The sequence below is a fragment of the Caretta caretta genome, chromosome 1, assembly GCF_965140235.1.
Source record: "Caretta caretta isolate rCarCar2 chromosome 1, rCarCar1.hap1, whole genome shotgun sequence".
Classification (NCBI taxonomy): domain Eukaryota; kingdom Metazoa; phylum Chordata; order Testudines; family Cheloniidae; genus Caretta; species Caretta caretta.
The window spans coordinates 307,277,316-307,300,707 of NC_134206.1; the positions used below are offsets into that span (position 1 = coordinate 307,277,316).

General features: G+C 42.5%; 1 protein-coding gene across 3 annotated transcripts in view; it reads left to right on the forward strand.

The window, feature by feature from the left end:
- Nucleotides 1-23,392, forward strand: part of ST7 (suppression of tumorigenicity 7) — a 234,648-nt gene that overhangs the window by 17,387 nt on the left and 193,869 nt on the right. The window contains exon 1 of one of the 3 annotated variants that reach the window (XM_075124440.1): nt 19,748-19,857. The exons of the other annotated variants lie outside the window; for them this stretch is intronic. Within the exon in view, the coding sequence (XP_074980541.1) occupies nt 19,827-19,857 (31 nt within the window). The 5' untranslated portion in view covers nt 19,748-19,826. Of the gene's footprint in view, nt 1-19,747; nt 19,858-23,392 lie in introns of those variants that run through there. 3 annotated transcript variants of the gene reach the window in all.

Sequence of the window (23,392 nt, forward strand, 5' to 3'; positions counted from 1 at the left end):
TTTGGAGTGAAATGTAAAGCCTACTGGGTTGTTCTGTTAGTTTGTATTCTCAGCAGTGAAATGCTAAGAGAGCAGATTAAAAAGTGGAATAGCACTTGAATTATATGTATATTTTCTTTTCTTTTTCTTTTCTAAATCTTGTAAGTTGTCTGTTTCACTTAAAAATGTGCTGGTAATGTGAGAGTGCTGCACATTTGTCTTCACATAAACAAATGGCTTGGTGTCACTATGGATATGTTTCATGCTGAGGATTGACCATTTTTTATACTACAGGCTGGCCTGGCACATGGTTATCTGATCTACTAACACATGCCACCTTCCATGTGATATCGACCATTGCTATAGTTAAATAATAAATTTAACAGAATAGTGTTGATCCAACCAGAGAGCTCCAACACAAATTGCAATTTAATACATACGGCTTGATCTGCCCCTCTTCTTCCACAAATGAAGTATAAAGAAGATCTTGGTCGGGTAGCATAGAAGGGGAAGAGTACCAGGACTTCAGTATACTAGTTTCTCTTTCCCCGCACATGAAAACCTGTATGTGAGTGTTCTGTGGATTAAGATAAGGCAGAGCTGGGTGGGGTACAGGAAAGACATCTGTTCTCTGTAGCAATAAGCCTTATCCTCCCTATCTTCCCCATACACCACTGTCCAAAAAGCTCTGTAAAGAATCCTGTGGTTGAAGTGTTGGTGACATCAGGTAAACAGTGATGACAACCAGACGTCTTTGGAGTGTGTGTCTGAGAGAGAGAGCATCAACCAGTGGAGAGGCATCATTGGAAGTATGGCTTTTGAAGAAGCCATACTGTTCTACAGGGCAGGAAGCAGTAAGAGATGCTCGGACCCACTGTGTAAAATATTGGCCCCCACTGAAGTTTTGCCTTCTACTTTAGTGGAGCCAGGATTTCATCCCTCACATCCATGGATTAACCTTCCTCCCCCAAGGTAATGATGCTATGAAAACTCAATGAGAGAGAAATCAGTAAGTATCCAGTGCCCTGAAGAAACTTGCAAAAGTACAGACAGATATTCTCTTCCTTTCCAAATGCAAACAGATGGACATCATACCAAATGGACTGAAGGTGAAAAATCCATTGCTCTCTACATACTGCACGGGCCACAGTGAAAGATTATGCCATACCCTATCAAAGAAACTGAGGAACCACTGATCAGCATCCTATACAGCAAACAGGAAAACATCAAAAAAGAGCTCTCCAACCTGGAGAGACTCATAAATAACCAACCTTCCATACAAACAGACTTTACCAAAATAAGACAGGAGATCTACATTACACATTTCACCTCTCTACAAAGGAAAAAGGACTGTAAACTGTCTAAAATCCTACCTGGCACATGGGGCCACAAAAGTGGTACCCCTAACTCACCCACAGGGCCGGCTCTACCGTTTTTGCTGCCCCAAGCAGCATGCCGAATTGCCGCCACCGCGAGCGGCTGAAGAGAGAGAAGCTGTAGCCAAATTGCCACTGCCGCGAGCAGCTGAAGAGATGGGGACTGCTGCCAATTTGCCGCCGTGGGCGGCTGAAGATAGAGGCTGCCGCAGAATTGCCGCCGCTGCGGAAACGCCCTAATGGCACACGAGCTGCCGCCCCAAGCACCTGCTTGGAACGCTGGTGCCTGGAGCCAGCCCTGCTCACCCAGCAATATTGTCAATCTATCCAGCTACACACTCAGTCCGGCAGAAGAGTCTGTCCTATCTCGGGGACACTCCTTTTTTTTTTTTTTTTGCCCCACCACCCCCACAAACATGATACAGTTCTGCAGTGATCTGGAAGCCTACTTTCACCGTCTCTGACTCAAAGAATACTTTCAAGATAACAGTGAACAGCGCACTGATACACAGACACCCTTCCACCAACAGCACAAGAAGAAGAACTCCACATAGACTCCTACTTAGGGTCGAAATGACAGTCTGAACTGATGCATAGAATGCTTCCACCGACGTACACAGGCAGAAATTGTGGAAAAACAACATCGCTTGCCTCATAACCTAAGTCATGCCTAATGCAATGCCATCCACAGCCTCAGAAATAACCCTGACATTATAATCAAAGAGGCTGATGAAGGAGGTGCTGTTGTCGTCATGAACAGGTCTGACTACCAAAAAGAGGCTGCCAGATAACTCTCCAATACCAAATTCTACAGGCTACTTTCCTCAGATCCCACTGAGGAATACACTAAGAAACTGCACCATCTACTCAGGACACTCCCTACACTAACACAGGAACAAATCAACATACCCTTAGAGCCCTGACTGGGGCTATTTTATCTACTACCCAAGATCCATAAACTTGGAAATCCTGGAAACCCCATCATCTCGGACATTGGCACTCTCACTGAAGGACTATCCGGGTATGTAGACTCTCTACTCAGACCCTATGCCACCGGCACTCCCAGCTATCTCCGTGACACCACTGATTTCCTGAGAAAACTACAATGCATTGGTGATCTTCCAGAAAACACCATCCTAGCCACCATGGATGTAGAGGCTCTCTACACGAACATCCCACACACAGATGGAAAACAAGCTGTCAGGAACAGTATCCCTGATGATGCCACAGCACAACTGGTTGCTGAGCTCTGTGACTTTATCCTCGCGCATAATTATTTCAAATTTGGTGACAATATATACCTCCAGACCAGTGGCACCGCTATGGCCCCACAATATGCCAACATTTTTATGGCTGACCTGGAACAACGCTTCCTCAGCCCTCGTCCACTCACGCCCCTTCTCTACCTACGCTGCATTGATGACATCATCTTCATCTGGACCCATGGGAAGGAAACCCTGGAAGAATTCCACCACGATTTCCACAGCTTCCACCCCACCATCAACCTCAGCCTGGACCAATCTACATGGGAGGTCCACTTCCTAGACACCACGGTGCAAATAAGTGACGGTCACGTTAACACCACCCTATCCTGAAAACCCACAGACCGCTATGCCTACCTTCATGCCTCCAGCTTCCATCCCGGACATACCACACGATCCATTGTCTACAGCCAAGCACTGAGGTACAACTGCATTTGCTGCAACCCCTCAGAGACCAACACCTACAAGATCTTCACCAATCATTCTCAAAACTATGATACCCACATGAGGAAATAAGGAAACCGATCAACAGAGCCAGACATGTACCCAGAAGCCTCCTGCTGCGAGACAAGCCCAAGAAAGAAACCAACAGAATTCCACTGGCCATCACATACAGTCCTCAGCTAAAACCTCTCCAACGCATCATCAGTGATCTACAACCCATCCTGGACAATGATCCCTCACTTTAACAGCCTTGGGAGGCAGGCCAGTCCTCACCCACAGACAACCCGCCAACCTGAAGCATATTCTCACCAACGACACAACGCACCATAGTAACTCTAACTCAGGAACCAATCTATGCAACAAACCTTGATGCCAACTCTGCCCACATATCTACACCAGCGACACCATTACGGGACCTAACCAGATCAGCCACACCATCACCAGTTCATTCACCTGCACGTCCACCGATGTAATATACGCCATCATGTGCCAGCAATGCCCCTCTGCTATGTATATCGGCCAAACTGGACAGTCGCTACATAAAAGGATAAATGGACACAAATCAGATATTAGGAATGGCAATATACAAAAACCTGTAGGAGAACACTTCAATCTCCCTGGACACACAATAGCAGATTTAAAGGTAGCCATTCTGCAGCAAAAAAACTTCAGACCTGGATTTCAAAGAGAAACTGCTGAGCTTCAATTCATTTGCAAATTTGACACCATAAGCTCAGGATTAAACCAAGACTGTGAATGGCTAGCCAACTACAAAAGCAGTTTCTCCTCCCTTGGTGTTCACACCTCAACTGCTAGAAGGGGGCCTCATCCTCCCTGATAGAACTAACCTCATTATCCCTAGCCTGATTCTTGCTTGCATATTTATACCTGTCTCTGGAAATTTCCACTACATGCATCTGACGAAGTGGGTATTCACCCACTAAAGCTTATGCTCCAATATGTCTGTTAGTCTATAAGATGCCACAGGACTCTGCTGCTTTTACAGATCCAGACTAACATGGCTATCCCTCTGATACTTAGTGCCCTGTGGGGTTTTACCAGCACAGAACTAATATGACCCTAATTATTTAAAAGTCCTAAGATGACAAATTGCAACGTATGGGACATAGACTAATTTTCCACTTCTTCTAGAACGCTTCAGGATGAAATTTTGGCCCCATTGAAGGCAATGTCTGAACTCCTATTGACTACAATAGGGTCAGAAATTCATCCTTAGAATCTTTCATTATTGGAGAGCCCAATATGTGCAGAGATAAGATAACAGTGCAACTTCATTTTGATTTGTGGTTTCTAAAAGAAACTACTGGAAAATGACTGGTAAGTTGTATAGAAAGGTGGCTGAATTTGGTGTTAGAAATTGAGTTCCAAAACAGTTCATTTAAATAAAGAAAACCCATCTTTTTTCAGTGGGGCACAGTTGCTCAGACTGGAGGATAGTTAGCTTAAACCCCAACACTTTAAACTAAGTATATGCCTATTTATTCTGTATCTAATCTTTCTGAATGCATCTGGAGCATAAGGTTGTGCAGAAACTGAAAACTGGAGGCAATGCTGAATATATGGTCTCTGTTTAAGTACCGTATGATGAAAGAGCTGACTCGTTGACATGTAAACCACAAAGTCTTTCTTATCCTTTCTAAAGGATTTCATAATCAGTGACTTCCCATATGGCCCTTGAAATTCTCACGCTCTATTAAGATAAATTACCATATCGGATTCAGTAGATATAGTAAGCTTATATTGATACTATTAATTATTGTTGGTGTATATTGCATAAAGTTTCTAATATTGTTAGAAAGCAACAGACCCTCAGCTAAACCACATTTTTGTGAGTGCTTCAAATAGTGTCTCTAGTTCTGCTCTTGAGCTATCTGCTAAAAGCACAAATCAATCTATGGTTTCCAGCTATGATGAACCATAAGTCAAGCTGGCACTAGTTGATTCTGAATGCAATAACTCACTCATTAGATAATTAGTTTTATTTAAACTTCTGGATTCTTATACATCTTAGGTACTTATGTGGCCCCCACCATCCTAGTATCCGAGTGCTTCATAATCTTTAATATATTTATCCTCCCAATACCCCTGTGAGATAGGGTTATCTCCATTTTGCACACAATACCCCAGTGTGTGCAACTTCTGCATCCCCATGGGATAACGTGTTCAGGGATGTGACTCAAAATGCGAACATTAGGCATCCTTGACAGCATTCCCATAGGTGTTTGTGTTCTCTATGGAACACTTGCAGGCTGCTCGAACCTTTGAGCAAGTCTCCACACTGCAACCTCCCATCCATCAGCAAAGCTTTCCCCCTTGCTTGCTCAACTATTTTGCGAAACCCAACGTGCAGTGATAATGGTTGGAACATTTTTTTCTCTTGCTTCCAACTTATTCTGTAAGCAGTGCCATCTGCCTTTCAAATGGCCAAATACACTCTTGACTACCATTCTGAAACTACTCAGACAACATGTTCCTTCCTTCTGTCCAAGTGGCCTGTGTATGGCTTCATTAGCCAGGGTATCAGGGGATAAGCCGGGTCTCCCAGAATAGCTGGACCAACCTCCACACTATTAATATCTGCAGTGCTCCTACAGGCAAACAGTACTTTCTTCATTAATTTAAACACTACTGAGTTCCAAAAGATCTTAGCATCATGGACCCTTCCAGACCCTTGCATTTATGTCTGTAAACCTGCTGCTTGGTGGTGCGATAGGCAAAGTCAGGTGCAGAAGTTATCTGGCTCTTGCAGCACCATGAAGAAATGCCCCTTTTTGTTTATAAATTCTGTGCCCTGACAGGGGTAGAGCAGCAAATAATAGGCACATGGGTTCCATCAGTTGCCCCAATACAGTCTGGGAACCCCATGCATGCAAAGTTCAGTAATTTCCTGAGCATTACCCAGCTTTGTGACCTGGTTAGATAGCACCTTATCAATGGCATAGCAGAGAATGGCCCCAACAGTTGATCTCCCCATGCAATTGGTTGGCTACATACTGGTAACGTTCTGGGGTGACCAACTTCCAGATGGCAATGGTGACCCATTTCTCCACTGGTATGCTGTTGCTAAACCTCCAGAGTCAGTTCTGCACAGATCTTTAAAAAGGTAATTCTCCCCCTCCTGAAGTTTTCTCACCACTGTTGGTTATCCCAGCTCTTCAGAATGATCCTCTCCCACCAATCCACACTGGTTTCCCAGGCCCAGAAATGGCACTGAACACTGCATAGGTGATCCAGGAACCGGTTCTCTTGTTCCAACAGCTCGGCACCCTCCTCATCTTCTTCCTTGTCCTGCTGAGTATTCTCTTGCTGCTGGAGGAACTGCTGCTCCTGCCATAGAATATTCTCTTGCTCCCGCATCATCTGCTTGGTGGTGCGATAGGCAAAGTCAGGTGCAGAAGTTGTCTGGCTCTGAATGCTGTAATACAGTCCAAGCAACCTGTGCATATTCACCCTTAACAATGCTCCATGCCGCTACAGTGACGTATCCATGCTAGCTGACAGCAATTCAAAAATAGCGTGAGCCAGTCCAGTAAAGAAGTCTGGGGTGGATACAAAGGAATCATGGGATATTTTAAAAAAGAAAAATTGAACCCCCCTGGCTTCCCACAATTCACAGCAAAAACAATCCCAGGATTCATGCTGCTCAGCAAAAAAACAAAGGACTGTTGGATACCTCTGGAGAATGCTATGTGCTCGGCTCACAGGAAATTGCCACTTTGTGTTCACAAGATGCAAATTGAAAATGGAACAGGTATTTTGTGCATGCTGTTGGTGTGATTTGCATACTATGAATTACCTGACGCATCAAAAAGCTTTACATTAAACTCTTTGTATAGACACAACCAGACAGACAAAATGACGTGCCCAGAGACACACAGCATGTTTGTGGTGGAAGAGGAATTGAATTTTGGTGTCCTAAAGTCCAGGCTAGCACTCTGACCACTAGGCTATCCTTACCTATGGTGTTCTCTCCAAGATATTTCCATCACTATGGTATCTGGGTGCCAGATCCACAATGGAGACTTAGATTCACTGTTGCAATGCCTAATGTTTAGGTGTCCTGCTGTCCAGTGGAATCCACAACTCTGGTAGGTGCCCAGGCTCCCTATACAATGCATAGGGAGAGTCAGGTGCCTAAGAAAGGGATTCACAGAAGCCAGCCAGTTGAGCAGGGAGCTGCCTTAGCAGGACAGTAGGAAATGCCAAGGGGGTGGGGCCTAAGCCTCCCCCTCAAAGGGAGTTAGACGCCTAGCTCTGGGCCAGAGAGAGGTGCCTTCCCAGTCATCAACCCTCTCGTGGAGTTAGGCACCTAAGGTGGGTCAGCTATGGAGGCAATGACGGTCCTCTTATGCCTAATAATCCAGTGGTCAGAGCACTCACCCAGAATGTGGGAGAGACAGGTTCAAATCCCCACTCTCCCTAATGTGGAGAAAGGACTTGAACTCAGGTCTCCTACTTCCTAAGAATGCCCTAACCACTGGGGTATAGGGTATGCTGGAGTGGGTGTCTTTCAACCACTCCTGTAAAAGCTGTTCCACTTTGTATGAAATACTTCATTGGAGTAGGGACTGGAACCTGCATCTCCCCAGGTGAGTGCCCTAGCCACTGACCCATAGTCATACTTATGCTCTCTGGCCCATGAGAAGTCTCTGAGCAGCCCACTGGATCAGGCCTCTCAGGCAAGGTAGGCAGGGAAATGGATAGTTTGAGGAACCTGTTGTGAGTTAGGTATCAAGCAGCTCAGCAGTGTCAGTAGCTGGGCAGCTTGTGCATGCCCAAAGGCAGAAATTTAGGAGATTCTACCAGCAGAAATGTAGATGCTTAGGGGCTTTAGGTGACTCCCAGGTTTGATGGGGGTTTTGAGGGTTTAAGCACCTAAAGTTGCAGTTAGGCACCTAAATGCCTTTGTGGATCTAGCCCTGAGTGCCTAGATGTATAAATATATTGGTAGCACTTTATGGCTACTTCACAAACCCTCTGTCAGTCTGTGGTACAGACTGTGTAAATAATGTGCATAGTGGGCTAAAATACTTGCATATTAATTTTTTAACTGATTGAGTAATACCTTTACAGGATTGTTTTCCCCCCCCTTAAATACTCTTAGTTATGAATCAATTTGTTCACCTTTGAGTCTGGGGAAGTTGCGCTCAGCACAAGACCCAATATGAGGTAATTAATCATGGCTTTAGATGTCGTCTTTGTACTTCACTGATATTGGGACCAGTTGAAGGCAATTAGGAACCCAGTTGAAATCAGAGCAGCCACAGAGCTGCTGTAAGTTATTGTTGCTGCATTGTCACTAGGTGCCTATGCATCAGTCTGGGATCAGCAGTGCAGTAGCACCCCAGCCATGCTGCCTTTCTTAGCCATATTCTGGTATGCTGTGAGAGGTGGCTCTGCACTACCCTAGGGAATCCTCCAAGCTGGGGGTAAATTCCTAGGTAGCTGTTTAGGCCAGCACCACGGCCCCTTTGTACCAGTGCAGCAGTATAATAGAGTTACAGTGGGATCTTAGTTATCCCAGTGTGTGCAGCACAGGACTTTATAACGATTCATGAAGAACTGAAGTAGCTGTTTTTCCCCCTTGAATACACAATGCTTAGCTTGAGAAAATAGATTAGAACAAGTTTCGGAGTAGCAGCCCTGTTAGTCTGTATCCGCAAAAAGAACAGGAGTACCTGTGGCACCTTAGAGACTAACCAATTTATTTGAGCAATAGCTTTCGTTGGCTACAGCCCACTTCATCAGATGCATGCCTTGGAAAATACAGTAGGACAATTTTATATACACAGAGAACATGAAACAGTGGGCGTTACCATGCACACTATAAAGAGAGTGATCAGTTAAGGTAATATTGCGACTTTTAGGTCAGTAATCGAGGGGACCCCATCATAGGACCTAATCACATCAGCCACGCCATCAGGGGCTCGTTCACCTGCACGTCTACCACGTCTACCAATGTGATATATGCCATCATGTGCCAGCAATACCTCTCTGCCATGTACGTTGGCCAAACTGGACAGTCTCTATGTAAAAGAATAAATGGACACAAATCGGACGTCAAGAATTATAACATTCAAAAACTAGTCGGAGAACACTTCAGTCTTTCTGGTCACTCGATTACAGACCTAAAAGCCACAATATTACAACAAAAAACCTTCAAAAACAGACTCCAACAAGAGACTGCTGAATTGGAATTAATTTGCAAACTGGACACCATTAAATTAGGCTTGAATAAAGATCGGGAGTGGATGGGTCATTACACAAAGTAAAACTATTTCCCCTTGTTTATTTTCCCCCCTACTGTTCCTCACACTTGTCAACTGCTGGAAATGGCTCATCTTGATTATCACTACAAAAGGTTTTTTTTCCCCTCTCCTGCTGGTAATAGCTCACCTTAACTGATCGCTCTCATTATAGTGTGCATGGTAACACCCATTGCTTCATGTTCTCTGTATATATAAAATCGTCCCACTGTATTTTCCATTGCATGCATCCGATGAAGTGAGCTGTAGCCCACGAAAGCTTATGCTCAAATAAATTTGTTAGTCTCTAAGGTACCATAAGTACTCCTGTTCTTTTTGTAGATTAGAACAGTTCTCTTTTAATGTGCGATCTGTGTATATAGGCACTGGAATCAATAACACTGAAAAAGGCAGAAATGAATAATAAATGTCAACCCAAAATATACCTGGTTTCATTTTTGCTGTTTTTTTCCAATGTGACAGAGCAGCATTTAGGGAAAATGTTGCCAGAAGCAATGCAATTTTTATGAGGCTCTTCTCACAAACATCTTTGTATTAATACCACAGCAAATTCTGTTGGTGGTAGGAAACTGTGACGCCTGCTCCTGGGCCTCCCCCAAGAGAAATTTCACAACGCAGCAACTGAAAACCTTGGCTTATCTGGTGGTAAACCTTCATAACATTTATGTGCTCTGTACTTTATTTCTTTAGCAGGTTGTTTGCTAAATTTGTTCTGCTGTTCTATGAAATGTATTTTGGTTTGGGACACAGAAACAATATACTACAACTCTTATCTGGTTGCTTTGGATTTTTTTTAAATCTGCATTTTACCCCTAGGATCATTGATTTTTTTTTTTAATGTCTTTTTTGGTATTAATTTAAGTGGGATTAATGGTACTTGTGTAAACTTTCTTTTGGCGTGCTAATTCATTTATAGGACTATAGCATTCCTGTAATTGGTATATTAAATCTAACTACTTATTTATAGACTAATATATACACTAGGTAAAACTATAAGGGTAATATCTTCAAAAGTGCATAAGTGATTTAGTCACCTTTGAAAATGGAACTGTCACTTGAAAATTTTATCCATAATTACTATGTGTATATGTCTAGTGTGTGAGTGATTTATGTAAAACAAACAGTGTTTGTGTGTGTGTGTGTATATATATATGTATGAATGACACATGTCAGGACTTTGAGGAAGTATATGATCTCAGATCAGAATTATAGTCAGCACTGATGATGCATTCTTAGAGGTAACTGAATACTGCAAAGAGAAAATAATGCACTACAATATTTAGAATTTTTAAATCATTTTTCTTGTACTCTGTTCCCTTTCTGTGAACATTCTGGTTCATTGGAAAGATGACTTGCTGATTTGGGTAACAAATGCTAAACTTGTATTACAGAATATGAATGACTGAAAATGAATTAAGACTAATGAATAAGGAGTATTCACATCTGAGCCTGACTCTTAAGAATTACACTCATCAGTTAAGGAACTGAAACAATGTGTGACCTCTCTCAAATCAAAGCAGCTTGCTTTTTGATCCTTACTACAAATTGCTTGTGAAGAAGCTACAACCCAAAGCTTATTCAGAGAAATTATTTGTTGATGACATGAAATTGTTCAAATAAATTATTCATTACAAATGATTCACCCTTTTCTGAACATGAACCAGATAAAATTAGAGTTCCAATTCTGCAGATGTTTTGACCATGTACAATGTTGATTAAAACCCAGATCAAACAGATTTTTAGTTACTTTCAGTCCCAAATGATTGTTGTACAGACATGAACTTTAAAATAAAGCTTTGTTGGTTTTAGGGGGTTTTCTCGTCTTTCCCCAATTCCCTCCAAAATCTTTGGCTCACACTGCAGGTTACATGCAAATTGTCTGGTGTATCTCCTCTTAATGAGAGATTTTACAGTTAGTGTACAATTGTGTGAACAAAAATGGTAATGTTTATATATCTTGTGAACACTAGAGGGCAACCTTTAAAAGATTCATATATAGTAGTCAACTTCATTGACTCCTGCAGTCTTTAAGAGGTAGCTGAGGTAGGATTGTGGGAGGCATAGTTCAAAAAACAAGATTGTGTTCAGACATAATAAATTTAGAGGCTCAGATAATGAAAACAGGCAATGGATATAGAGGGGATTTGCCATTGCATCTTCAGTTGTCATTTCCTACTGAGTCAGAATACTGTTGGTGAGCAGACAATGGTGGATGTGCTGATTTCTGAAATGAGTATATTAAGCAATACATTTGTGAAGGTGCTGGGCTTTTCCTTTAATACCTAAAAGGAGAGAAATTCTTGATTTTCATTTTGAGTATCAGCAACAAATCGAAGATGCAGGGGTGGGCATCTAGTTAAACAGTGACCAGAATCTAGTTAGTGTTGTAACTCTGACTGTGGAAGAAGGCAAAGTCGGAAAAGACCTGGAGGAACTGCAAGAACTTCTGAGAGAAGAACATTTTTAATGTTCCACAGCAGTATATTTACAAATACCATGAAGATCAGCTAACAGCACACGGTACCTGTGTTCTGAGAGAGAAAATCCATTGATCCTCAGTTGCTGTAAATTTGTGTAGCGCCATTGATTCCAATGTAGCTATGATGGTTTACTTTAGCTGAGGATCTGGCCCATAAAAGGCAGGCCCAAGATTAATGGATTTGGCTTTTAAACTAAAGGAGCCTCTCTACAATATGCAAAGTCAATAAAGAGAATCTGCTATGTCAGAGAATCTGACATATTCCACTCATTAGGGAGCAGTCAACAGAACGTTGTTTGTTTAGTATTTTATTTATTTGTTTTACAATAGCGTTTTTAGGAGCACTAGTCGTAGACCAGCACCCCATCATGCCTGGTGTGTACGCTTTTTCTTTATTACCATCTTTACAAAGAAAATTGTATCCATTAACTGCTTGCTTCTGATAACATTTTTGTCGTGGGCTGAGAAAGCAACTAGTTGTCCTGACATGATATTGATGCTGTTGATGAGGCAGATCTTGCTAAGACTTACTGGGGATTCTGAAGGAGGGAAACTGAGGTAGGCACAGCCCCTGCAGATAGACTCTGTACAAATATGTAATCATTGTTCTTGCCCTAAACATCTGTAATATATAGTCTAAATAAACAAGAAGCAATAGGTGGGCGAAATTAATGAGTTGGCGGGATGGGGAAAGAGTTGGAGTAACTGAAAAAAGAGAAAGTTTTAGCACAGGTTACCAACTGTGGAAACAATTAATCTATCAGTAATCACAATTCACCACCAGCCTAGCTGTTATAACATGGATAACACACACCCACACCTTGTAGGTGGTGGTGGTGGTGGTTTGTGTGTATTGTGTACACAGATGAAGGTGTTTGACTTTTTGTAAGAGGATCACTCCCTGAGAAGTACTCACTTGGGGAGATTTAAGCTTAAGCACAGTAAACATCTACAACACTGTTGTTTTTTTTTTTAAATCAAACTCAACACATCATTGAATCAACTGAACTTAAATATCCCAGTGCTATTTAACATAGAAAAACATGTCTATTCAGTATTGTAGTTGCAGTGGTCTCAAACCATGATGCATTTTCATGACTGAAATGGGGCCAGTGCTAGCAGTCAGTGGTTGTCAAGCCAAGGAAGAGTCCTCGGAATTCAAGTTGACTATAACAAGACTTCTGTGTTTTCTTTTAGAGAATAGTTTTGAATTTGTTTAAATGACCAACAAAAACTTATACTGTGTACAAAATGTTTAGGGCTAAGTGTTCTCTCCCTGATGATCTAAAAAGATGCAATTGGTAGTGTGTTAGTTACATTAGCTTCCTGACTTTCCCAATTTACTATTCATTCTAGCTATAAATCACTGTGAGAAAATGAAGAAAATTAAGATCAAGTTTATTTTTATTAGGTCTTCTATTCTGATGTTATTTCATATGCCTAAAAGCTCTCTCTCTAATTGGAATACCTAAAACTATGGATGACTAGTGGGAAAACACGAATGGCACTAAGTACACATTTTGCAAGAGAAACATTATATACAAGAAAAACAATGCCAAATAACTCTTATTGTACTGATACACATCCCAGGTCTTATCAAAGCCTCCTTCACTAACACACTTCCACACGTTTTTGAAAAGACCTAGGAAACTGCCAACACTCACCCTTTTCTCAGGTGGTATTGGGGAGCAAGGGTGTCGGATTAAGACTTCAGCCTCTTCTGAGACTATTCAGGCTGTCTCAGTTTTTCCCAAACACTTGTTCTGCTACTCAAGTTCCAGTATGGTATGTCTCAAACTTTGACTTGATCTCCAGTTTTCAAATGATCCCCTATGCTGAATTTCCCCCCAGAAATTTAAAAAGGGTCCATTAAATTTACTTTTCTAATAATGCGTGCAAAAACAATAATAAAAGGATTTTGTATTACTCGTAAATTGCCATTTTAAAAGAATAATCTAAATATAAAGCCATACCCCCTGGGTTTGCAGAAAGTGTGAGGACACATGGTTGCTTGTGATCATGAAAAAGCTATCACAAATGTAAAATGCACTGCATCTTTGAGGGCATTTGCTATATAACCTATTTTTATGGAACCTGGAATTTGGGTGTCTGCTTTTGTGGAAAGGGTGCTTTTATTCAAGATACATAGGCAGCAAGATTGGGTTTTAATCTCCATCCAAGTTAATATCTGGTAATTAACTATAATGTCAGTTGGTGTTGCATAGCCTGGGGTAATGATGCTTTTGAAGTCCATGAGAAGTAGTCAGCAATGCCTACTGTCTTCATTGCCAAAAAAGGTGTTTTTACCCTGGGATAACTAACTCGCATTAGCTATCCTGCTGTAAAATCCTAGTGGAGACAAGGTACAAGCAGATTTTATCAGGAGGCAACTAGGCAAAATCAACCACAGACAGGTGTATAGTGCAGTACTTAATTTGTAATGGAAACAACCCGCACTGTGTCTCCACTAGGATAGTACAGTGGGATGGATAAACGCACATTTGTTAGCCTGCTTTAAAAAGAACCCCACCTTTTTGCAGTGAAGACATATCTGCTTCTCCCTAATATGGGCTATAAGTAGTTGCACAGAATGCCGTAGGACAAGATTTGAAGGTAAGCTGGTTGACCTCCTGCTGTGATAACTGGAAAAAGGGCTTAACTGCACCATCTGTATCTCTTGTTTATTTTTATTTTAAAACCTGGAACAAAATTGGCCTTTTTCCGATTGTGAGAATACAGTACGTTATCTAGATGTAGCTCAATTATTTCAGATTCTATAAGGGAAAATGCAGAATCTTTCTTTCAGTGTAACAGTGTCATTATTGCTATCTTGAAGACCATCTCCAACCACTTTTGTCTCTTGCAGTTCAAAGTATGATGGGAAGAGAAGTGGGAGGTGAAAAGAACATTGTAATGTTCAATCAAAATTCAAGTAGAGTGTTTTAAAATAAGTAACAATGTTTCTTTCACCAGCATTTGTTGTCTTGGCATCCTGGCAGATGCATACTATTTATTATTATTTATTATTACTCCATGTTATGTCCTGGATGGAGTTTTATTTCTTGACTTTTTGCATAGCACCTTTTACATTAAGTTCAGTGGCTCTTAGTGGAATTTGGTGAAATGCCTGGAAAAATGGTGGCCACCAGTTTGGCCTCTTTTCAACAATTAGATTCTGCGGTTCTTGGACAAATCTTAATCTAAAGAAAGCTGAGCCAGATACACAGCTGGTGTACATGACCATAGCTTCAGTAATGTCGGAATCCAATTTATTCAAACTGAGGATTAGATCTCATGGGGCAGGTCCTCTGATAGTGTTAACTGTCATAGCACTATATACTGCAATGAAGCTATGACAGTCTACACTAGCTGAGGATTGTGTCCCCTCCCTTGTCTTTAAGGAAGGTGAAAAATTGTTTAGATATTTGTTCACTTTCTAACCACAAAAATAACATAACTGCAGGGACCAGGAAGAAAAAGATCATTTAACTTTTCCCGTGGAAGGTTAAGTTCTAATAGCAATTAGACTTTCAAATGTATCTGTGGTAGAATTTAATTACTTTTCCGACCAAAATTTTGAACTAAAGCACTAGATTTCTGGGTTGGAATGATTCTCCTGATACTGTCCTAGTTTGCAACTACAAAAAGATAGAATTACCATCGTGAAGCCTTCCTTCCCGGTTCAGAATGTTTTCTCTGCACAGATGGTAGACATCTAAGAATAGATGAAACTTAAAAGTGTGATTAGAACATGGTCCTAACTCTACAGCTAGTGGCCTTTTCTGTACATTCCAGGATTCTCAGCATATTTCAGTCTTGATAAGTTTACATCAAGGAGGCAAACATTTGTGAATATCTCAACGAGGGCAGAGATGCTGTTACTGCAGTGAATAAATCCTCTTCATTAGCCTCCCATCATGGCAAAGAACTATTGGTTAGGGTTGCATAGATGGAATAATAAAAATGAATTATTGTGCTGATTTTAGAACAAGTTTGATATTGGAGGAAGACGTTATCTCCTGTAGAGACATTATATAATATATCTTTAAATCCTGCAGGGTAATCTGGAAGCTGTTTGGGCTCTTTTCTATATCTGAAGCAGAGTTTGTGTGCTTTGGCCCAGGAAGTTGTCATTCCTGGTATTTTTGGCTAGTGGATGCTTTTTGTATATATTAGGAGACTTTTGTGTTTAGGAAACTATCCATAGGAACCTAGGAATAACCGTGCTGCAGTCGACCCACGGTCTGTCTTGTCTAGTATCCTGTCTCTAACAATGGCCAGCACCAAATGCTTTAGAGGAAGGTGAAAGAAGCCCGCAATAGACAAATGTGGGGTAATCTGCCCCACACCCTAGAGGTCTCACCCTGCGGCCTAACAGATAAGTCCTGAAGCATGAGGTTTTAATCCCTTCCAACAGTCTTCTTTTAGCATTGACTGTTATACTCTGGATGTTCTTATTATCCATCTAATCATCCAATCCCTCTTTGAATGATGCTAAATTGTTGATCTCAGTGATATCCTGGGGTGATTGAATTCTACAGTTTTATCACATTTTGATTGAAAACATATTTCCTTGAATGTCCCCTTGTTCTTGCATTAGGAGAATGGGGGCTTCTGTTCTCCCGGTCTACCTTCTCCAGACTATCCATTATTTTATATACTTTTATCATGTCCTCTCTTATTCATCAACTTAGTATGGTGAACAAACCCGATCTTTTCCATATGTCCTCATGTGAGAGCTTTCCCTGGCCCATAGTTGTTCACATTGCCCCCTCTTATTCTGTGATATCATTTTAAAGAGAGGGCTTCCAGAACAGCACACAGAACTCTTAGTCAGGCCACATCATCGGTTTATATAATGGCATCATAATATTTTCCATCCCTTTCCTTATGCCTCCTAAAATCTTGTTTGTTTTTTTGACCACAGCTGCACATAGAATCATAGAATCATAGAATATAAGGGTTGGAAGGGACCCCAGAAGGTCATCTAGTCCAACCCCCTGCTCAAAGCAGGACCAATTCCCAGTTAAATCATCCCAGCCAGGGCTTTGTCAAGCCTGACCTTAAAAACCTCTAAGGAAGGAGATTCTACCACCTCCCTAGGTAACGCATTCCAGTGTTTCACCACCCTCATAGTGAAAAAGTTTTTCCTAATATCCAATCTAAACCTCCCCCACTGTAACTTGAGACCATTACTCCTCGTTCTGTCATCTGCTACCATTGAGAACAGTCTAGAGCCATCCTCTTTGGAACCCCCTTTCAGGTAGTTGAAAACAGCTATCAAATCCCCCCTCATTCTTCTCTTCTGCAGGCTAAACAATCCCAGCTCCCTCAGCCTCTCCTCATAACTCATATGTTCCAGACCCCTAATCATTTTTGTTGCCCTTCGCTGGACTCTCTCCAAATTATCCACATCCTTCTTGAAGTGTGGGGCCCAAAACTGGACACAGTACTCCAGATGAGGCCTCACCAATGTCGAATAGAGGGGAACGATCACGTCCCTCGATCTGCTCGCTATGCCCCTACTTATACATTGACTAAAGGTCTTCATTAAGCCATGTACAATGATGCTCAGGTCCCTTTCCCGAGTTGACATGGTTAATTGAGACCCCTGTAAGGTATATGAATAGTTTGATGTTTTGAAAACATGTGTTGAAATGCTTGATTCTTTGTTATATATGTAAGACCAAGATGAAAATGTTGATGTCATTTTAAAATGTGTTAAGGCATAGTAATTTTACATGCTTACTATGACGCTATTCTGATTACAAAGAAATCGTATTGTTTAGAAATGTTTGACTAGAGAGTGTAATTCTGTTCCCAAATTAGAACAGGATGAAGAGCCTTTGGGAAAGAAAATAGGGTCCAGCTTTTGCATTCTTAACCATAAAAGGAAAAACAGAGGCCAGAGATTTTAATTCTACAACTCTTCTAGCCAAGATAAAAGATTATTTCCTAAAAATTGTCAGATTTAGTTATTTTTCATACTTTAAAGTGGAGATTCTTTTAGTGCTCCATAGGTGTCTGAAGTTCCAGACAGTCCCAGGTATCTGATGTTGCTATGGAAGGTAGATATTGCAGAAAGATTAATATGAGTAGTTACTATTTGTACTCTGGTATGAAAGATTGAGACAATCCAGTATTACTGGTGGTGAGAAAATAAGACTATCCTGTTGTGTTTTGCTGACTGCAAATTGAAAATCTTTTCCATTTGGCAGAATTCTGTTTACCCAAATTGCTGGTTGTTTTGAAGCCAACTGCAGGATAGTTAAAGCAAAGTCTGGTGACTTATAGGTCTTCACATTTTTCCTCCGCAGTCAGGCTGTTGAGAGAGCAGCAAAATATGATATGATGGACAGCTGGTTACTTGAACTGTAGCAGAGCTTTCTCCTACCTTTCTGGGGAAGAAACGTACAACCCGTTTCTTCAGACGTAGAGCCTCAGCTAGTGTAAATAAGCCTCGCTTCATTGACTTAACTGGACCTACACCAGTTTACACCAGCTGATGATCTGACCCACTGCTACCTGGCCATTTTAAGATTTGCTCATTGTGGCAAGTGATAGCCTGTAGGAGAAATGAGGAGTGAGTGACTCCATTTGGTTTAGGATTGTTGTGATGTGAAGATCTATGTAATAGAACATTAGTAAACATTCTGGTTTATGCACTGCCACCTGATTCGGTTACCTCGTTCTGATAGGAAGTGGGAGTTTGTCTCCCCCACTCCTTTCCTTCATGTACAATATGGCAACTGCCTGTATTAGGACTTGTCTACACTATAAAATTAAGTCGACTTTATCTAATTCAATCTCGAGCCTCTGAATTAATGTAAGTCAATTGTGTGTGTGGCCACACCATGCTCATTGTCTCGATGGAGTGGGTCCTCTCTAGCCTGCATCAATGCACAAAGCAGTGCATCGTGGGTAGTTATCCCAAAGTGCAACTTGCCACTGTGTGTTTTAGGAAGTTTGTGCAATGCCTCATGGGACTAAAACATTGTCGTGGGGAGAATAGGAACATTGTGTTGGCATCCCATGATGCACTGTGCTCAATGGCAAACAACCCAGTGGTTTTTGCGCCTTAAAACCTCTGCGCGTATGCCATAACCCCAGAAGCATGGAGCCTACTCAGTTGTGCACTCTTGCTGTGAGCATCTCAAACACCTCATGCCTTCTTCTGCAGTATTTTCAGAGCCAAAGTGGGGTCCGCCATGCGATGCCCTGCAAGCAGCCCTGCTGCAAGCCACTGAAAAAAACAATTCACAGTTGCTGCTGGCAGTCACTGAGCAGCTGCACTCTGTTGAGCACCGTTTCTGGTCCCGTGGAACAAACACTGACTGGTGGGACCGCATCATTTTGCAGGTATGGGATGACTAGCAGTGGCTGCAGAACTTTCGAATGGGGAAGCCCACCTGCCAGGAACTTTGTGCAGAGCTTTCCCCTGCCCTGCAGTTTAGCAACACAAAAATGAGAGATGCTCTGACAGTGGAGAAGTGAGTGGTGATAGCTATTTAGAAGCTTGTAATGCTAGACAGTTACCGGTCAGTGGGGAATCAGTTTGGAGTAGATAAATCAACCATGGGAGCTACTGTGCTCCAAGTGTGCAGGGCAATTAATCGACTTCTGCTACACAGGGTAGGGAGTCTGGAAATGTGCAGGACATAGTGGATGGTTTTGCCGTGATGGGGTTTCCTGATTGTGATGGGGTGGTAGATGGCACGCATATCCCATCTTGGCACCAGACCACCTTGCCAAAGAGTACATAAACTGAAAGGGATACTTTTCAATGGTGTTGCAAGTGCTGGTGGATCATGGGGCATTTCACCAACATCAACATAGGCTGGTCGGGAAAGATTCATGACACACGCATCTTTAGGAACTCGGGTCTGTTAAAAAATCTGCAATCCGGGACTTTCTTTCCAGACCACAGAATGAACATTGACGACGTTGAGATGCCTATGTTATCCTGGGGGACCCAGCCTACCCCTTGCTCCCATGGCTCATGAAGCCATACATCGACCATCTGGACAACAGTAAGTAATGGTTCAACTATAGGCTCAGCGAATGGTGGTTGAATTTGCCTTTGGCCGTTTGAACGGGCTCTGGAGAAGTTTACTGACAAGGTTGGACCGATGAAGTGAGCTGTAGCTCACGAAAGCTCATGCTCAAATAAATTGGTTAGTCTCTAAGGTGCCACAAGTACTCCTTTTCTTTTAGTGAAGAGAACATCTCCCTGGTTATAGCTGCCTGCTGTGTGCTCCATAATATCTGTAGAAAAAAGGGGGAAACATTTTCCACAGGGGTGGGCAGTTGAGACAGATCGCATGGCAGCCATTTTTGAGGAGCCAGACACCAGGGCAGTAAGAGCACAGCAAGGGGCGCTGCGATTATGCAAGGCTTTGAAAGCCATTTCAGTAATGAGTCACAGTAATGTGAGCTGCTTGTCTGCACTGTGCTTTCCCAAACCTTCACCTGCCTTGTATCACTGTGTCCCTGTAAAGCCAACCCTCCCCCCACCCAAGCTCACTGCTTCTACTCAATAAAGAACATTTATTTCTCAAATCCATTTACTTTATTTAACAAACATAAGGAAAGAGGGAGAATGTGTGTGGGGGGGGAGGAGGTAGCCTTGGGGAAAAGGGGTTGTAAAGTTGGAACAGGAGAAACATTTTCAGCTGTGTAACATAACACCGCATTCCAGACCATCAAAGGTCTGTGAATGGGCTCCTTCTGTTCCTTGTACCCTCCCCCTGAGTTAAATGAAAGGGATAATGGACTTTTCGCCCATGCCTCAGGGAACGCTTGGGGGAGGGCGATTCTGTGCCAGGCGATGCTGGCTGGCTAACCATCAGGGACTCTACCTTCCTGGTTCTGTTCCTGCAGTTCAACCAGACGCCTCAGCATGTGTGCTTGGTCCTTCATAATCCAAAGCATCTCATCCTGAGCCGCGCACACTTGCTCATTGGAAGCTTTCCTGCTCTCCATGTCTAAGTTCTTGGACAGTGAAATCCTCCACGCTTTCAGCTCTGTGTCAGCTGTCCCAGAGGCCTTCATTATCTCAGTGAACATGTCCTCCCGCGTTCTCTTTCTCCTCCTTCTAATCAGTGAAAGTCTGCTTTCAGGTGTTGATGACATGCCAAAGGACACATTTCCAGCTGTCAGTCATTGGAAAAAATAAAGGAGCCATTGTACATGAATAAAATGTTTCCACAGCAAGGCCATTTTCATAAAAAAACAAACAAACAAAAAAACCTTATTACACTAGGTCCAAGCCGTCACATAATCAGAATCCATAACCGTTCACTGTGCCGTTTTGCTGCTCCAGCCATGGTGAGTATGCCTCCCTGGGTCGTGGGTGACCACACGTTTAATGACGTTTATGGTAGGCTCATATCGGGAGCAGAGGTAGCTAGTTGAACAATGGCCCTTCCCCATAACACCATGGGAAGCTGTTTACGAACAGGGTTGTGGGGGAACGTTTTCACTCCCAAATTGCAGAATCTCTCTTGTGGGGCTCCAGTCTTGTCAGCCACTTTAAACTACTTGCCAAGCACAGTAAATTAGTAGCCGCATGGTTTGGCGATCTGGAATGTGGGGTGGGTCTAAATGCCCTTTTTTTCCCCTTGTAAGAGCACTTTTAATGAGAACTTCCCCCATTTTGCCTAGGTGACCCTATGTGATATCAGTCTCCTGAGGGTAACAGGGACGGAAAGGAAGGAGATGCTGCAAGCGTCTGGGTATAGATGTGGTCCTTATATTGCTATGCTGTTTACTGCAATGATGCCAACAGAATTAATTTAGGAGTTGCGTGGGAAAGTGTCCTACCATGGTGGAAGAAATAAGACTGCCCTGCCCAGAAACCTTCTGCAAAGGATTGCAGAGTATCCCTATGAAAGTTTCCTAGAGATATCCATGGAGGATTCCTGGACTATCCCAGTCCACATAAACAGTCTTTTCCAGGGGCCACCCTCTGCATAGTTGAAGCGGCCTCTTGTAAGCAGAGAACCACAGCACCTCGCTTTTTCTTCACAGTAAACATGCAATACCACCGAATGTGTGTGCCTGCTAAAGTTTAACTGGACTTTGATTGTAACTGTATACTCACCAGAGGTGCCTTCCCCGGCATCACGGTCGGCCACCGTGATGTCCTGTGACCCACAGGGCCCCAGGGTTAAAAATGTTTCCTGGCTCTCGGGGAGAATGGATCCACTGCTCACCTGTTTCCCATTCTCCTCCTCCTCATTCACCATATCATCCTCCTTTTTGTCTCTAGACTCTCACACCTGTGAGGTGTCCACATTGACTGTGGGGATGCTGGTAGGGTCATCTCCAAGAATCGCATGCATCTTGTTGTAGAACCAGCATGTGTGGGGTTCAGCACCAGAACTACTGTTCGCCTCCCTTGCCTTTTGGTATGCTTGGTGAAGTTCTTTTATTTTCAAACAGCACTGCTGCGTGTCCCCTTTGTAGCCCTTCTCCCCTATTCCACAAGCGATCTTTGCATAGATGTCAGCGTTTCTTCTGCTGGATCGGAGCTCTGCCTGCCCAGACTCTTCTCCCCACACAGCGATGAGATCCACCATCTCCTGTGCAGATCAGGCTGGAGTGCATTTGAGGCGTGTAGTGTCCACGATTAGCTGTGCTCAAGCTCGCATGCTCCCAATGCTGATCAAACAGGAAATGGGAAATCAAAATTTCCTGGGGCTTTAGCAGGGGAGGGGCTGTTTCCTGTGTACCTGGTTGCAGTGCAGCAGAGTTGAAAATGATCTTTTGAGCGGTCACAGATGACCATTGTGGGACACCACCTGGAAGCCAATTAAGTCGAATTACACAGAGCTGTATCTGCACGACCTCGCAGTCGGCCCATGAAAATAAAATTAAGTGCTACACCTCTCACAGAGGTGGATTACAGAAGTCGACATTAGAGGTGACTTAGGTTGGCGTAAAGGACCCAGTATTGTAGACACATACATTAACAGGTCGACTTAAGGTGGCTTTCTTCAACCTAACTTTTTAGTGTAGACGAGGCCTTAGACATTGCTTGGGAAATGGAAAAGGGTCTCCTTAATTTTGAATTTTAACAGGCATATAAAGTATGTAAGGATTTGAGTTCTATGACCTCATTCTAAAACCAGTCTCTCCCACATAATCTCAGTGGGATGCTGAACTATATTTTGACAGTGCCACGAAATTTGATGTGCTTCTAGATTTCAAAATCTTATGGCATTGGGGCTAACCTTAAATGTTTCCACAAATACTGGGAGTGTTTCACCCATAACAATAAGATCTTGACTGAGCTTTACAATTTTGACCATGTAAATAATAGGTCTGACATATGTAGGTTTACTGTGAAACTCAAAATATATAAAAAGGAGTACTCGTGGCACCTTAGAGACGAACAAATTTATTTGAGCATAAGCTTTCGTGAGCTACAGCTCACTTCATCGGTTGCATTCAGTGGAAAATACAGTGGGGAGATTTATATACACAGAGAACATGAAACAATGGGTGTTACCATACATACTGTAACGAGAGTGATCATCAGGTAAGGTGAGCTATTACCAGCAG